The sequence below is a fragment of the Saccopteryx bilineata genome, chromosome 3 (assembly GCF_036850765.1).
Source record: "Saccopteryx bilineata isolate mSacBil1 chromosome 3, mSacBil1_pri_phased_curated, whole genome shotgun sequence".
Classification (NCBI taxonomy): Eukaryota; Metazoa; Chordata; class Mammalia; order Chiroptera; family Emballonuridae; genus Saccopteryx; species Saccopteryx bilineata.
The window spans coordinates 126471541-126488376 of NC_089492.1; the positions used below are offsets into that span (position 1 = coordinate 126471541).

The 16836-nt window shown below is 44.6% G+C and overlaps 1 protein-coding gene across 3 annotated transcripts in view; it reads right to left on the minus strand.

Moving 5' to 3' along the window:
* The window catches only part of C3H2orf42 (chromosome 3 C2orf42 homolog), a 170856-nt gene that overhangs the window by 107285 nt on the left and 46735 nt on the right, over nucleotides 1–16836 (minus strand). For all 3 annotated transcript variants that reach the window (XM_066267326.1, XM_066267324.1, XM_066267325.1), the window contains one exon: nucleotides 10732–14046. In XM_066267326.1, the coding sequence (XP_066123423.1) occupies nucleotides 13858–14046 (189 nt within the window). In that variant the 3' untranslated portion in view covers nucleotides 10732–13857. The remainder of the gene's footprint in view (nucleotides 1–10731; nucleotides 14047–16836) is intronic.

The following is a 16836-nucleotide window of genomic DNA, read 5'->3' on the forward strand; positions in this document are numbered from 1 at the left end:
GAGAAAGCCAGAACTCCAAGAGGTATAGAGACTTGCCCAAGGACACAGCTAGAGAGCATCAAAGACAGCCAAGAACAGAAGTCCCCCAGCCCCTTCTATTAGGAATTCTTTTAAATTTCCTCTAATTTCATGATTAACAGAGGAGCAGGAGAGGGAGGTGGCAGGTGAACAAAAATTTTGTCACTGAACCAATTTCAACTATAACCCCCATCCCAGTTCCCCAGCTTCAAAGAGATTATAGGTGATCACTGACTCCATCTTGCAGGTCAATGCAGACTTTTGAGAAGCTGTTATATCTTTCAGCCTTGTTCCAATAGGGATTATCTGTTCACACTAGTAGTAATACTGTCCCACATTTGATCTTTCCCTCCTCAACCACAAACTTCTACTTCCTTCTACTATTCTGTCCTAGTATGTTCATAAACCATCAAAATGTGTCAGAATGCCAATTTTTTATTTATTTTTAATTATTTATTTTTTTTGTGTGTTTGAAAGAGAGACAGAGAGATGGACAGATAGGGACAGACAGGAATGGAAAGAGATGAGAAACATCAATTCTCAGTGCAGCTCCTTTGTTGTTCACAGATTACTTTCATATGTGCCTTGACTGGGGGGCTCCAGCAGAGCAAGTGACCACTTACTCACGCCAGCAACCTTGGGCTCAAGCCAGCGACCATGGGGTCATGTCTATAATCCCACGCTCAAGCCAGTGACCCTACACTAAAGCCGGATGAGCCTGTGCTCAAGCCAGCAACCTCGGGGTTTTAAACCTGGGTCCTCCGCGTCCCAGCCTGATGCTCTATTCACTGCACAACCGCCTGGTCAGGCAGAATGTCAATATTTTTGTGTCACAATTTCATCTCTGGAACCAAGAAGGTGTATGATAAATGTTATAGTTCTGAAACTCTTGGTTTCAGAACTGGAGTGGACAGGTGGAGAGGTTGAAATCCTTCCCTCAACTTCACTATCTCTAGCCTCCTCATGCGTCTGTGAAATGGAAACCTCCTGAGGAAAACATGTGGTCTCTGCAGATTCTAAGGCCCCCACCCATCTCCATGCCTGCCTTCCTCCCCTCTTTACCACTCCCAGTTACCACAGCCTGGGCAGGAAAAGGAGCTCAGAGGGTGCTACTTTTGCACTTTCCTCTTTCCTGCTTAGCTCTATCAGAGTAACACTTATTGTCTTAGAACCATAGGGTTTATATTTAGGGGCCTAGGGTACAAATTCCATTTTCCTCCGTCATCACACCTGGCTTTTCTGGCTTTCAGAAGAATAAGCTCCATTCAGAGATTTTGGCTTATTTTTCCCCAGTGAGTCATATTCACAGACAAACTTTATCTCCTGGGTCACAACCTGGTCAGCTCTCCAACTCACAGAAAATGATCAAATGCTGTATTTTTACCTTTATATTAACTTGCACATAATTCAGTTAAAATTTGGAGGAGAGCCCTGGCTGGTTGGCTCAGTGGTAGAGCGTCGGCCTGGCGTGCAGAAATCCCGGGTTCGATTCCCGGCCAGGGTATACAGGAGAAGCGTCCATCTGCTTCTCCACCCATCCCCCTCTCCTTCCTCTCTGTCTCTCTCTTCCCCTCCTGCAGCCGAGGCTCCATTGGAGCAAAGATGGCCTGGGTGCTGGGGATGGCTCCTTGGCCTCTGCCCCAGGCGCTAGAGTGGCTCTGGTCGCGGCAGAGCGACGCCCCGGAGGGGCAGAGCATCGCCCCCTCATGGGCAGAGCGTTGCCCCCTGGTGGGTGTGCCGGGTGGATCCCAGTCGGGCGCATGCGGGAGTCTGTCTGACTGTCTCTCCCCGTTTCTAGCTTCAGAAAAAAAAAAAAAATTGGAGGAGAAACACCTCAGCATATCTTCCCACCTCCCCATCCCTCATTTTAGTTTACCTCCAGAGCACACCTGACACACTATATAGTCATTCCTCCCTCCTTTCCTCTTCTTTCCTTCCTTTCATAGTCTCTCTCTCTCTCTTCTCACTAGAATGTAAACTTTTTGAAGATAGGGCTTTTGTGCCATTTGTTCATTTCTGTATCCTCAGCATCCAGCTAAGTGCCTGTCATATAGTAGATAATAAATGTTGAATAAAAAGCTTGTTGACTGAACAGTTGATCTTCCCTTCCTTTTCTCTGGGGCCTACCACTCCCTCTCTTGCCACAACGTTTTTCTTTTCGCTTAACAGCTAAACGATCAGATGGCCATATATTTTACATCAGCTCTAGCGGGGAACTTCACTGAAGGGGAAGGGGGTAATTCTTCTCCACCTCTGACATCTCTACCGCCTACTGAAATTGTATCTATGTGGCAAGTCCTGCCATCTTCTCTGTGGCACCACCCTTTAGCCTTCCCCAGTGATCTCACAGGAAGGTTGACAATAAAACAAAGGTAGTATTTCCTTGGCAAAGCCTGCTTCCTGCCTCTGCTCCCCCCCTACGCCCTGTGGATGAAAAAGGGGTGCTGTAATAAATCATAAATGCCTAAGCGGCCAGGTCATGGTGGGTAAACATGCCCCAGACTATAGCCTTTTTAGTGAAAGCTTTTTAAGCAAGCCTTTTCTACTGTTCTTGTGCATCTAGGTTAACACACCTTTGAGGTGCCAGAATACCACTCAACACATAACCACCCTTAAGGAAGCACATAATCTCCTAATCCAATGCTGGCTTTACTTTCTGCCACCGTCATATAGTCTTCCTTACATATCCTCTTTAATTTCAAATGCATAAAAGAAGCTTCAAAATTTATTTTTTGGAGCATTTAATATCTTGCTCCCCAGTATGTCGTCAATTTGACTCAAATAAAATCTTATGAAAATTTTCTACAGGTTTGGATGTTTCTTTTGTTGCTAGTCCTTTCCCATAGGTCCTCACTAGGCAGTGCTTCTCTTGCTGAATTTATTTATTTATTTATTTTTCTTAAGTGAGAAGCAGGGAGGCAGAGAAACAGACTCTCACTTGCGCCCTGACCGGGATCCACCCAGCAAGCCCCATATGGGATAATGCTTTGCCATCTGGGGCTGTTGCTCCATTGCTTGGCAACCAAACTATTTTAGGGCCTGAGGCAAGATCATGGAGCCATTCTTAGCACTCCGGGGCCAACTTGCTCCAACCATGGCTGTGGGAGGGGAAGACAGAGAGAGAAAGAGAGAGAGAGAGAGAGAGACAGAGGGAGAGAAAAGGGAGAAGGGGAGAGGGGGAGGGGTGGAAAAGTAGATGGTGGCTTCTCCTCTGTGCTCTGACTGGGAATCAAACCTGGGACATCCACACACCAGGCTGATGCTCTACTGCTGAGCCAAATGGCCAGGGCCTCTCTTGATGAATTTAAACAAGAAACCCAATCTGGGCCTTACACTTTCAGGCTGGCCCACTGTAAGAAGACTCATCTTTCAAACACCTATAAGGTCTACCAGAAAGTTCTGTCTGTTTCTATCACAACAAGTTTCGACATGTAAACACATGTTTATTTGGTGCATGTGTGCCTCTCTAATTTTATCACTTAATGTATACATACTGACATAGCAAATTAACTAAAAGTTGATTCATGTTAGTCTTATGTGTGAAGCCATAGTGTACCCATGGCTACTGATAAAGTTCATTTATACCCCTATAATTTTTACGAATTTCAACAAGAAAGAAATGCTACAGAAGCATGTCTGTCGCATCCACCATATTCCCCGGACTTAGCACCCTCCAACTATCACTTGTTTTTGTCCTTACAAAATTATTTGAAGGGCAAAAAATTCAAAAATGAAGAAGATATCAAACAAGCACTGGTTCAATTTTTCACATCAAAAGATACAACATTTTTCAAAAATGGGATATATAAATTGCCCTCTCGCTGGCAAGAAATCATTAATAATAATGGCAATTCTATTATTTAATAAAGTTTATTGATGGTAAAAAAATTTGTATTTTGTTTTATTCCAAAAACGGACAGAACTTTCTGGTAGACCTTATATTAACTAAGTTTACAAGAAGGCCTATGAACATACAAACCAAATGCCAATGCCCAGATTTATACCATTAAATGATGGACATTCTAATGAACTAGAATGCTTGAATTAGCCTGTGTAAGGCCAGAGGCTGCCACCATGGCCATGCAGGTTCTCACTGGATTCGGGGAGATGGTAAAGGAACTGTGGAGCCAGAAAATGGTGGGCCATTTTATTTATCAAAGTCTCATAACAGCCTGACCAGGTGGTGGCGCAGTGGATACAGCATCGAACTAGGATGCAGAGGACCCAGGTTTGAGACCCTGAGGTCACCAGCTTGAGCGTGGGCTCATCTGGTTTGAGCAAGAGATGAGCAAGGCCCACCAGCTTGGACCCAAGGTTGCTGGCTCCAGCAAGGGGCTACTCGGTCTGCTGAAGGCCTGCGGTCAAGGCATATATGAGAAAGCAATCAATGAACAACTAAGGTGTTGCAACACGCAATGAAAAACTAATGATTGATGCTTCTCATCTCTCTCCGTTCCTGACTGTCCCTGTCTATCCCTCTCTCTGACTCACTCTTTGTCTCTGTAAAAAAAAAAAAAAGTCTCATAACAGCGGATGAGCAAACAGGCAGAGAAGACTGCTTCCCTTTCTCTCCGAGCTCTCAAGCCTCGACGTGGTCTCCAGTTCCACACCCCAAACTCATTCTCCAGTCTCATTTTCCCACTCCTCTTCTCGCTCATGCTCTCTCTCAAGCTCTCTTTCTGTACTCCAGCAAACAATTGCCCCTCCCTATAGCAGCAGGCAGTCTACAATTTGCAATCTGCTGCCCTGAGGGCAAGCACCTGCAGCTTTCCACAGACTACACACACAGGGTACTGCCACAATACAAGCAGCAAACCTAAGAACATTTGTTTACCCAACAGCCTGACTGGTTGATGTCTTCCTCATGGGCTAGAGACTGCTTAGTGAATATGGATTTAGAACAAAAGTAACCAACCTAAGGTTATGTCTCTCATTTAGGGCTGGGGCCCATTCTCTAATATAGGGGCAGTGTGATCAAGGAAATCATGGAGCTCAAGTCCCCTTAATCAAAACCTGTCCTTCCTTGGGCAATGCCAGGGCTAACTTCCATACTTCCAAGGATGACCAAACACCTTCTGCTCAGTTCCACAAACTGCTGTATAACACATTAGACAATCTAAATTACAACCACTTTCCAAATTATAATCCTTCCTTCCTGAGATTGCTCCCAGACATGATTAGTGTTTTGGGTGTCCTCAAACTTTTAGGCAACAAACTTATAGACAGTTTCTAGGTTTACTTTCACAGATAGCTAATAATTCATTACATGTGATTATCTGTAATTCAGGTGCAAAGGCTGTAATGACAAAACAGAAGACACTCGCCAATTAGACTATAAGTGCCTGAAGGCCCATGCCTTGCAGGTTTAAATAAGTATGTTAACATGAGTCAGAACCGGAAGGACTACTTTGGCAGCAAAGAGTAAGAAAATGAAGTATTCACTCTTCATTGAAAGTGGCCCTGGGTCAACTAGGCTCATTTGCTTTCTGGATCTGTAACACAAAAGCTACCTGCCTTGTTCAAAACCAAGGACTATTTACCTATAAAGCCCTGGGTTTTGAGGAACTACTCCAAAATACTTGGGCCCTATTAGTTCCCCTTATTCTTGGAATTTATTTTTGGCTCTAGCCAAGTTCAATTAAAAAAAATAATGAAAGAGCCTGACTAGGCGGTGGTACAGTGGATTGAGCATCAGACTGGGACGCGGAGGACCCAAGTTTGAGGGCCTGAGGTCACCAGCTTGAGCGAGGGCTCATCTGATTTGAGCAAGGCTCACCAGCTTGAGCCCAAGGTCGCTGGCTCGAGCAAGGGGTCACTCACTCTGCTGTAGCCCTCTGGTCAAGGCACATATGAGAAAGCAATCAATGAACAACTACGGTGCCGCAACAAAGAATGGATGCTTCTCATCTCTCTCCCTTCCTGTCTGTCTGTCCTCTCTGTCTCTGTCACAAAAAAAGAAAAAAGAAAGAAAAGAAATGGAGAGGAGACTTCTGTCTTTTGTTACCTTTCTCTTGTGTCATACAGTTCCACATACAACTGAGCAGTGTATGGGCTGCCATTCACACGATATAATACAGATAACACAGCTGTCCCTGAGGTACACTGAATCAAAATTACACAGGCTCCACATTTCTGCCATTTGCACTGCTGAAGAAAAATAAGCAATGGTTTGTAGAAGCAGCAGGTAAGAGAGGTGGCTCCTGCTAGATGGTACTAAAAAAAAATAGGTCTCAATCTAACACACATAAGTCCTTTCATTAACCCACCCATGACAAACCGGGGATTGGGGGGGAGGACTGCCCCTTCTGTCTTTTGGAGCTTCTTGAGCTTCAAATGCTGCGCTTGATGGGTCACTTAACCTGCTTTCGCCCTGATAAAAATGTCTGGAGTGGCCAAGAATGAGGATACAGAGGGTAAGCTCATAGGGTACTATTCCACCTTCACTCATACTCTCCGGGATGGTCCTGAGCATCTCATACTCTTTTCAGAAGGCTGACTAGGTACTGCTTCTTTCCTTCCAGAGCCCTGGAACTGGACCTTACTATGGCCTCAAAGAGCACTGGCTCTACCATAATCTTTTTTTAATTTTTTATTTATTCATTTTTAGAGAGGAGAGAGAGAGAGAGAGGAGGGAGGAGCAGGAAGCATCAACTCCCATATATACCTTGACCAGACAAGTGCAGGGTTTTGAACCGGCGACCTGTGTTCCCAGGTCGACGCTTTATCCACTGCACCACCAGAGGTCAGGCAGCTCTACTATAATCTTGTTTTTTGTTTGTTTGTTTGCTTTTTTTTTACAGAGACAGAGAGTCAGAGAGAGGGATAGATAGGGACAGACATACAGGAACGCAGAGAGATGAGAAGCATCAATCATCAGTTTTTCGTTGCAAAACCTTAGTTGTTCATTGATTGCTTTCTCATATGTGCCTTGACCGTGGGGCTACAGCAGACTGAGTAACCCCTTGCTTAAGCCAGCGACCTTGGGTCCAGGCTGGTGAGCTTTGCTCAAACCAGATGAGCCCGCGCTCAAGCTGGCGACCTCCAGGTCTCGAACCTGGGTCCTCCGCATCCCAGTCCTACGCTCTATCTACTGCGCCACCGCCTGGTCAAGCCTTTACCATAATCTTGCCGTAAATGTGAGGTCGTTACTTTGCCTGCTGAACCAGTTTTCTCCTTTTATATAGAGATGATAAATTCTACCTAGTTCACAGGACTGGTTGTGGGAATCAAATGAAATAATTTGAGTGGAAAGCCTAATACTGTCCCTGACACATCTAAATAAGCACTTCATAATACATTAGTTTTCTTCCTACCAGGAGATAGTCTCACACTGTTTGCTTGGTTAGACCAACTTCATATAAGCTACTGGAGGCCAGCTTGTCCCCAGGGCTCAGGCCATCCCAGGAAAAAAGACTTGGCCATAGCAATGTAATACGAGGTGCAATGTTCTGGGGAAGGGCAGCAAGAGGATCAAGACAACTGAAAGGTGCCCCGAGGCAGAGTGTGCCCTAGACCAGGTTTCCAGCCTTAAATTTTGTGGTCTCTCAGTTAAGTAGTTTCGCAGGTTCTGGGCCCCCCCCCAAATTCCAATAATCACCCCTTCCTAAATTCAGATCATGGATGTCCTTTGCTACCTTTTCTTTCAAAGCTACTGGGCAAGTTGTGGAGCTCTTACTTACAAAGAGAAACTATTAAAAACCAGTACTGGGAACCACACAGTCCTTTGTTTTAAGGAATACCCAGGGATTAATGCCACTGTAAACTGGCCCTAAGGACCAGATAGGAAAAAACAGAAATTTTCATGTTTTTACGGACCGCCTACCATGTGCCAAGCACAGACTAAAGAATCTGTGAAGTGAATGGTACTATTTTTATTTTCAAGAAAACCGAAACTCAGAAATACTGAATGACTCGCTCAAGGCAGATAGTATGTGGTGGGCCAAGAGTCAAACCCAGGTCTCCTTCCAGAGCCCAGGTTCTTTCTCTTTCCCCACCAGGCCCGAACAGCCTGGGCCGCCGCGCCGCGCGGTCTGGAGCCTGGGGTGGGGTGGGGTGCGGTGCAGCTCGGCCCCACGCGCCCCGACTCCACTCCGCCGCCTCGGAACACCCGGGGGTCAGATTCCAGGCTCGGTCCCGCTCGCAGGAGGACACGGTCGCCGAAGGCGCCTGAAGTCGGTGACCGGCTTAAAAGCGGATCTAAAGGCACGCCTGGGGGCGGCCCGGCCGGCAAACGACCTCGAGAGAGCGTCGCGCATGGCCGCCCGCGCCCCTCCCCGCCGAGACTCGCCTCGTCAGCATCTTTCCCGCAGCCGGGGGTTTGGGCTCGGCCCCACAGCGAGTCACGAGTCGGGCGCTGGGGCGGGCGCGGCCCGCTCAGCCTGGCGGGGGCCTGCACGCCCCACCACTGCTCCCCCTCTCCGTCCTTTCTTCTCCTCCCTCTCCCCTCCCAGCGTGCGCCACGTCTGCGGCCCCGCCCCGCGAGCTACGCGGGGAACCCCGGTGACGTCACCACACTCCACTCGCCTTCCCGCGCTCTCCAGAAAATACGCGAAGGTGGTCACGTGTCGGGGTGACCAGTGCGGCGGCGCAGAAGGCCTCCTCAACAATGTTCTGCGGCGCCGCCTGGTGGGAAAAGAGCGGACAAGCCGGCCGTAAGCGGAAGCGCAGGCGAGAGAGCGTGCTGACGTAATCTCGCGGGGGCGAGGGCGTACAGCCGTGTGACTAGCTCCCACCCCTATGCCTCCGATTGTTTCTCTGCGGCCTCCTTTCAGTAGGTTTTGGATCTGCATTCTCCTTTTGTGGTTGTAACCTTGCCTTTTTGAACTTATTAAAGTAATAGTGTTCAGGAAATTTGGGAAAAATAATGAAAATGAGTATCAGCACCTCTCCTTTTCATATTTACTTCATCTTTTCTGTTTTTAACGAAACTAATCTTGCTGTATAACAACAGTACAAAATTCTCAAGGAGGGACAAAGCACTGTTAGAGCCTGAAGGCTGAGTTAGAAGATGAAAAGAAGTGCAAATAATAGGCGAAAGGGTAAAGACTATTTATTTAATAAGCGTTTTTCACACACACACACTCTCTCTCTCTCTCTCTCTCTCTCTCTCTCTCTCTTTACATGCACATGCTCCAAGTGAGGAAACAGGTTCAGAGGATTAATAAGCAGGTGGAAGAGTAGGGGTTTGAACCCAGGGTTTAAATCTGGACCTTAGAATGGTGGATGTAGGGGGAATATAGAAAATGCACTGGGGAGAAGGCAGAACTGGAAATGTATATGATTGCAGACCCATGGTCCTCTTCTGGGGCTGTTGAGTTGAAGCAAGGTTAGTGCCTTCATCAGAAGGAATAACTTCATACAAGCATGCCATAAAGCAGCTCGCACTAAGCCACTGCCTTAAACCACCTAGCTATGTGCTATCAGGGGTCAGGAACCTTTCTGGCTGAGAAAGCCATGAACACCACATATTTTAAAATGTAATTCCATGAGAGCCATACAACGACCTGTGTACCTTACGCATTATCCAATAAAAATTTGTTGTTGACCCGGAGGACAGCTGTGATTGGCTCCAGCCACCCACAACCATGAACACCAGCGGTAGGAAATGAATGGATTGTAATACATGAGAAAGTTTTATATTTTTAACATCATTATTTTTTATTAAAGATTTGTCTGCGAGCCAGATGCAGCCATCAAAAGAGCCACATCTGGCTCGCAAGCCATAGGTTCCCGACCCCTGTGCTAGCTAGTGCCCTAGTTACAGGTAAGGACCACTATTTGCTTTCATTGACCTCCAGCACTGCCCCCATTGGTGACATTGAAAGGTGTGAGTCACAAGACCAGGTCAGGCATTAAGTCTTACTACTCAAAGTGCAATCTTAGTCCGTCTGCATGTCTGTAGTTCAGTACTTGCTGCATTCAGCTTGACGTTACAAATGGAGAATCTTGGACCCCACCCTAGAACTTCTAAATCAGAATAGGCACTTCTTAACTAGATTCCTGGGTAATTCCTATGCACATTAAGGTATAGGGCTTTTTTCTGTCGTTTTGGGGGGGGATTTTTTTTGACAGAGAGAGGGACAGATAGAGACAGACAGAAAGGGAGAGAGAGATGAGAAGCATCAATTCTTTGTTGCGAGTCCTTAGTTGTTCATTGATTGCTTTCTCATATGTGCCTTAACCGGGGCCCTGGGCTACAGCAGAGCAAGTGACCCCTTGCTCAAGCCAGTGACCTTGGGCTTCAAGCCAGCAACCATGGAGTCATGTCTATAATCCCACGCTCAAGCCAGTGACCCTGCGCTTAAGCCGGCCCGGCTACCCCACATTCAAGTCAGTGAGCCTACACTCAAGCTGGCAACCACAGGGTTCACAGGGTTTTGAACCTGGGTTCTCTGCATCCTAGTCCGATGGACTATTCACTGCACCACTGCCTGGTCAGGCTAAGGTACAGTTTTAAAACAAGTCAATCTGCTCCCTTGGCAAGGCAGGTGGAATGGTAGACATGAAGGGAGCTTGCAGATCTGGGTGACTGGAGAGAAGGTAGATGGAGAATATGGTCTCAAAGGTGGTTTAACAAATAAAGGAGTATCTGAAAATGGCACAAGATGCAAAGGCAGGCTAGAAAATTAGAATCTGGTAGATAGAAAAGAGAAATAAGGGGGTAAGCCAGTCCATCTTGGGAAAGTTCACAAAAAAGTAAACACAAGGCCTGACCTGTGGTGGCGCAGTGGATAAAGCGTCGACCTGGAAATGCTGAGGTCGCCGGTTCAAAACCCTGGGCTTGCCTGGTCAAGGCACATAGGGGAGTTGATACTTCCTGCTCCTCCCCCCTTCTCTCTCTCTCTCTCTCCTCTCTCTCTCTCCCTCTCTCTCTCCTCTATAAAAATGAATAAATAAAATTTAAAAAAAACTTAAAAAGTAAACACAAGAGTTGTCTTTGTGGCTGACTTTTTATGTGTTTGTAACTTATCCTTGAGAGGGTCCATTTCACTGAGAGGACTGGGGAAGAAAGCCCTTTCCTTTCTTCACTTTTAGCAGATAGAGTGGGCTTTCCTTGGGTTCTAGTGGAGGACAAGTTCTGGGCTCTTTCTGACAGTGCCTGGTTCTATGACATACACAGGTTGCAATCTGTAAATGGCTAGGGCTGGGGGCTGGAGTGTGTGTGATGTGTGTGCATGTATGTGTATACACATGTGGGCTGGAGGGAAGGGCAGGATATTGGCAGACCAGACAACAGTAATCACTGAAAGATGGGATAGACTTATTTGATTGAGAATTGCTGGGCCCAGAAGGCCACAGGGCTGATGACATCTGGATCTTTGAGCAAGCCTACAGACCTTCACTTAGGTGGGCAGTTCTTAGAGTCAGATTTTCTGGAGGTCTCCTAGTGGCCTGTCACTCTTCTAAATACTAGCAAGCATGAAATGACAGCAGATCTAATAGAAGCAGGGACATGATAGGTTAACACCAAAATGCTCTAGGGTTCTGAGGCCCAACCACACCCAGCTCTACGCCAATTGCTTGTCTAGCCCTATTTTAGTGTCCATGAACTAGTTATTCATTCCCATTTTTGTCTAAGTTGATGACAGTTGAGTTTTTGTTATTTGCAATCAAAAGCAAACCAGAGAGAACTTCTTATGGACTTTTCTTTCCTTCCCAAGGTCAATGGATTATAAGGAATTTATACAAAGCAATGTGATAAAGTGGAGCCCTGGTGGAATAGCTGTTGCTTAGAGAGTAGTCCTGAAGCACAGAGGTTACCAATTCAATCCCAGTCAGGGCACATACAGAAACAGATCCATGTTCCTGTCTCTCTCTTCCCCTTCCTCTCTGTAAATATTTTTTTTTAGTTTACTTTGGAGTAAAACAAAACATTATTTTTAATTGTTTCCAGCAAGATACTTAACCTCAGAGAGGCTGTGCCTTTAACTTTATAAAAGAAGGGGTAATACCTAATATTCAAGGAATAATAAAGACTAAATGAGGCCCTGGCTGAGTAGCTCAGTTGGTCAGAGCATCATCTCCATATACCATAGTTGCCTGGTTTGATGCCAGCTCAGGGCACATACAAGAAACCAAGTAATGCATAAATAATGAAACAACAAATTAAAGTTTCTTTCTCTCTCTCTCCCCCTAAAATCAGTTTAAAAAAATTTTAAGGCCAAATGAGAAAAATAATTAAGTAGGGCCTGTGATTGTGCAGTGGATAGTGTCAACCTGGGATGCTGAGGTCCCAGGTTCAGAACACCGAGGTCACTGGCTTGAGCACAGGCTAACTAGCTTGAGCGCACGGTCATCGACTTGAGTGTGAGATCATAGACCTGACCCCATGGTCACTGGCTTAAGCAAGGCGTCATTGGCTCAGCTGGAGTCTCCTGGTTAAGGCTATATAAGAAGCAATCCATGAACAACTAAAGGCGCCACAACTACAAGTTGATGCTTCTCATCTTTCTCCTTTCCTGTCTTTCTCTCTCACACAAATGCATGAGGGGGAAAAAGTAGGAATGCAAATAAAAGAACCTGGCACCTATTGGCATATAGGAAGTGTTCATTTCCTTTTCTCCTTGAAAATAGGCTTCCACTTCTTTGTCTTTCTTATCTCCATTCTAGTCAATGAACCCAGAAGTAGGAACTGAATTTTACCTACTTAAAAGGTTAAACTTTTTTTAAATTTTATTATTTTTTATTCAGAGACAGAGTCAGAGAGAGGGATAGATAGGGACAGTCAGGAACGGAGAGAGATGAGAAGTATTAATCATCAGTTTTTCGTTGTGGCACCCTAGTTCATTGATTGCTTTCTCATATGTGCCTTGACCGCGGGTCTTCAGCAGACCAAGTAACCCCTTGCTCGAGCCAGCGACCTTGGGTACAAGCTGGTGAGCTTTTTTTGCTCAAGCCAGATGAGCTTGTGCTCAAGCTGGCAACCTCGGGGTTTCGAACCTGGGTCCTCTGCATTCCAGTCCGACGCTCTATCCACTGCGCTACTGCCTGGTCAGGCAAAAGGTTAAACTTTTTAAAGAAGGAAATAAATATCAAGTGAAAAAGCAATCACAAGCATTAGTTTGACTTGTCAATATTCCCTTCACACCTGGACCTCTTTTTCCTATTTCCCTATCACCTAAATCCCCCCCACCAAAGGTTCATAATTTTATAATCAGGCCAACATGAAATATAATTTAGAAAAACTAATGACACTGTGTTTTATTTGATAACAGAATAAAAGGGAACTCTGCTAGGATTGCCCTTAACATTATTCTTAACCAGGGTATTAACTTTCCAATGTTGTTAGTGCAAGGTGGAGTTTTGCTAATTACTTCAAAGATTGAGACAAACTCTAAAGGTGAATCCTTTAAGAAGGAAAATGAGCTGGTTTTCTTTTGTTCCTTTAAAAGCTCTAGTCAGATATACCACTTCATTTATAATGAAGACTATACACATCAGCACCAAAAAGGCTATTTACAAGAAGAGTTTTTCTTCAACAGAATCCACTTGAATGCATTAAGAAACTGCATTTTAGCTTGACCTGTGGTAGTGCAGTGGATAAAGCACCATCAACCTGGAAAGCTGAGGTCGCTGGTTCGAGGCCTTGTGCTTACGCGGTCAAGGCAATGACAAGTTGTTTCCTGCCCCTCTCCCTCACCTTTCTCTCTGACTCCTCTCTCTAAAAATGAGTAAATAAAATCTTAAAAAAAAAACAACAACTCCATTTTAGCAAAAGCAGTTCACTAAGGAACAGGGCCAGTTAAGTATCTAACTGGTATTTAAAGTTGTCAAGGGGTGGTGATGTGCAAATTTAGCATTAAACTACTCTTGTTTTGCCTCAAGGGAAAGTGATGGTGGTCAGAGGGGCCAGTTCCAAGGGCTGGCCAAGGGAGGGGCGCTGGTCTTGGTACTCTGCCACATGCCCGTTCCGGTGGTGACCATACTCAAACTTGATCCGCAGCTCACCAATCTTAGATTGAGGAAGGATATCTGGGATCCACTCGATGATGAAAGGGGTTGGCTCCTTTTGATCTGGGGAAGTGTTGCCTGAAGACAAAAAAAGAACAAGAAAGGAACACTGATTAGTACAATTCCAAAATTTGAGTCTGGACAGATCTTACTCTGTTCAGGAATAAAAAAGAAAAAATAAAACAAACAAACCCTGTATGGGGGGGGAGGGGGAGAAAAACAACCACAGGAAGAAAAGAAGGTAAAAGCAATTACTGCTTTATCTATCCAAAATAAATTTCAGGGAACTGTCTGGCATTGAATAAAATAACCCCAGGCTTTATGAAAATAGGGCCAAAAGAATCATAAGGAGAGCCAGACTGAGAGGACAGAACAGCTGGATGAAATTAAAAGTGAGACTAGTAAGAAACGGTTGTTTCAAGGAAACCAGAAAAGCCTGACCTGTGGTGGCGCAGTGAGAAGGCTTGACCTGGAATGCTGAAGTCGCTGGTTCAAACTCCCCGCTTGCCTAGTCAAGGCACATACAAGAAGCAACTGCAAGTTGGTGGTTCCCATTCCTTCCTCCCCCCAACTCTCTCTCTCTCCTCTCTCCAAAATAAATAAATAAATAAAATATTTTAAAAAATAAAACAAATAAATAGAATTAAAATTTATGTGGTTCTATATTACAAATCCTTAATTACTGAAAGAATATGGTGGCACAGTGGATGGAACATCGACCTGGGAAGCTGAGGTCACTGGTTTGAAGCCCTGGGCTTACCTAGTCAAGGCACATATGACAAGCAAGCTAAGAGCAACTAAAGTGAAGCAGCTATGAGTCAATGTTTCTTTTTGTGGAGACAATACTTGGAGACCAGATGAAGTGCACCAAGGGACCTAGGGAGACCACCTCACAGTCCCTTGTACAGGTTTCATGAGACCAGTTCTGACCCCCAGTCCCTACGGGTATTTATTGATGTATACAAATAGAAGCAGAGACAAGAGTGAGGAAATCAGGAAGGGGAACTTCTTTAGAGTGGACAAAAGAGCAGGGGAAGTAGCTCACTTCTGGGATGTCTACCCCATCTACTGATTAATCAGAATTGCTAATTATATCCCTATTGTATTGTGTTCTGTACATCTGTCAGTGATACCACTGTGGCTTTTGCACTGAACTGTGTCCCTGTTCTATGTTCCTATTCAGGGTCTCTACAGTTTCTCGCCACTCTCCCCTCTGTAAAACCAATAAATAAAATCTTAAAAAAATAATAATCAAAAGAGTGTGGTACTGGCACATATTAAGATAAGACTAAAAGAACAAAACAGAAAGATCCAAAATGGACACAAATAGAATAGAAATAGAAATTTAGTATAAGGTAAAGGCAGCATTTTTAATTAGTAAAAGAAATACAGGTAAGTGTTTCTTATAATAAGTGGTATGCATCATGCATAAGGTGACCAATCGTACTCCTTTAAGGAGGACAGTCTTTCTTTTGTAAGTTCTGTCCTCCCTCAGAGTGTCCTCCTACATGTCCTCCTTTTTGATATTGGAACACTAATCTGTAAATGTCCGTATTCGATCGATGCAGAGTCGATCCATTGCGTGTGATGTGACATATTTGTATTTAAATGAGTATTTTTTCTTACAATTATTAAAATTATTAAAAATTAATAGGCATGTAAGCATAATTATAATATAAAATATTACAAATGTTTTTATTATGCATTTATATATAGTGTATTATTGTTGCAATAAATAAAATGTTTCTTTTATATACGATATTGTTTTCTTCAATTTATTTTTGTCCTCCTTTTCATTGTAAAAGTTGGTCACCTTAATCATGCAGATAACTATCGCATCAAGCAGATAACTATCAACAAGAAAATAAAAGGGGGCAGAATCTCATTCCATATTTTACATCAAAATAAATTTCAGAGGATCAAATATTTAAACATGAAAAACTTAGGGCCTAACCAGTGGTGGTGCAGTGGATAGATTGTTGACCTGGGACACTGAAATCCCAGGCTTGAAAACCCAAGGTCCCCAGCCTGAGTGTGCACTCATCCAGCTTGAGCATGGGATCATAGACATGACCCCATGGTAGCTGGCTTGAAGCCCAAGGTTGCTGGCTTGAGCAAGGGGTTACTGGCTCAGCTGAAGCCCCCCAGCCAAGGCACGTATGAGAAGCAATAATGAACAACTAAAGTGCTGCAACTATGAGTTGATTCTTCTCATCTCTCTCCCTTCCTGTCTGTCTCTCTAAAACAAAACCAAAAAACAACAACAAAAACCATAGGTTAAAGAATGCTTATGAGAAATATAAAAATTCCAACAAAATTTAAGAATATAATAACACCTTCAAAACTATGGAAACAAGAACAAAAAACACAGTCCATTTTGCAAACCACAAAGCAAAACAAGACAGAAGACCAATTATATCAATTATAATAAATAGGATAAATTATTAAAATTAACTCAACTATACAATTTTTTTTTAATTTTTTTTTTTACAGAGACAGAGTGAGTCAGAGAGAGGGATGGACAGGAATGATGAGAAGCATCAATTATTAGTTTTTCATTGCGACATTTTAGTTGTTCATTGATTGCTTTCTCATATGTGCCTGACTGTGGGCCTTCAGCAGACCGAGTAACGCCCCCCCCTTTTTTTTTGCATTTTTCTTAAGTTGGAAACGGGGAGGCAGTCAGACAGACTCCCGCATGCACCCCACCAGGATCCACCCGGCACGCCCACCAGGGGGTGATGCTCTGCCCATCCAGGGCGTTGCTCTGCCGCAATCAGAGCCATTCTAGCGCCTGAGGCAGAGGGCACAGAGCCATCCTCAGCGTCTGGGCCAACTTTGCTCCAACGGAGCCTTGGCTGTGGGAGG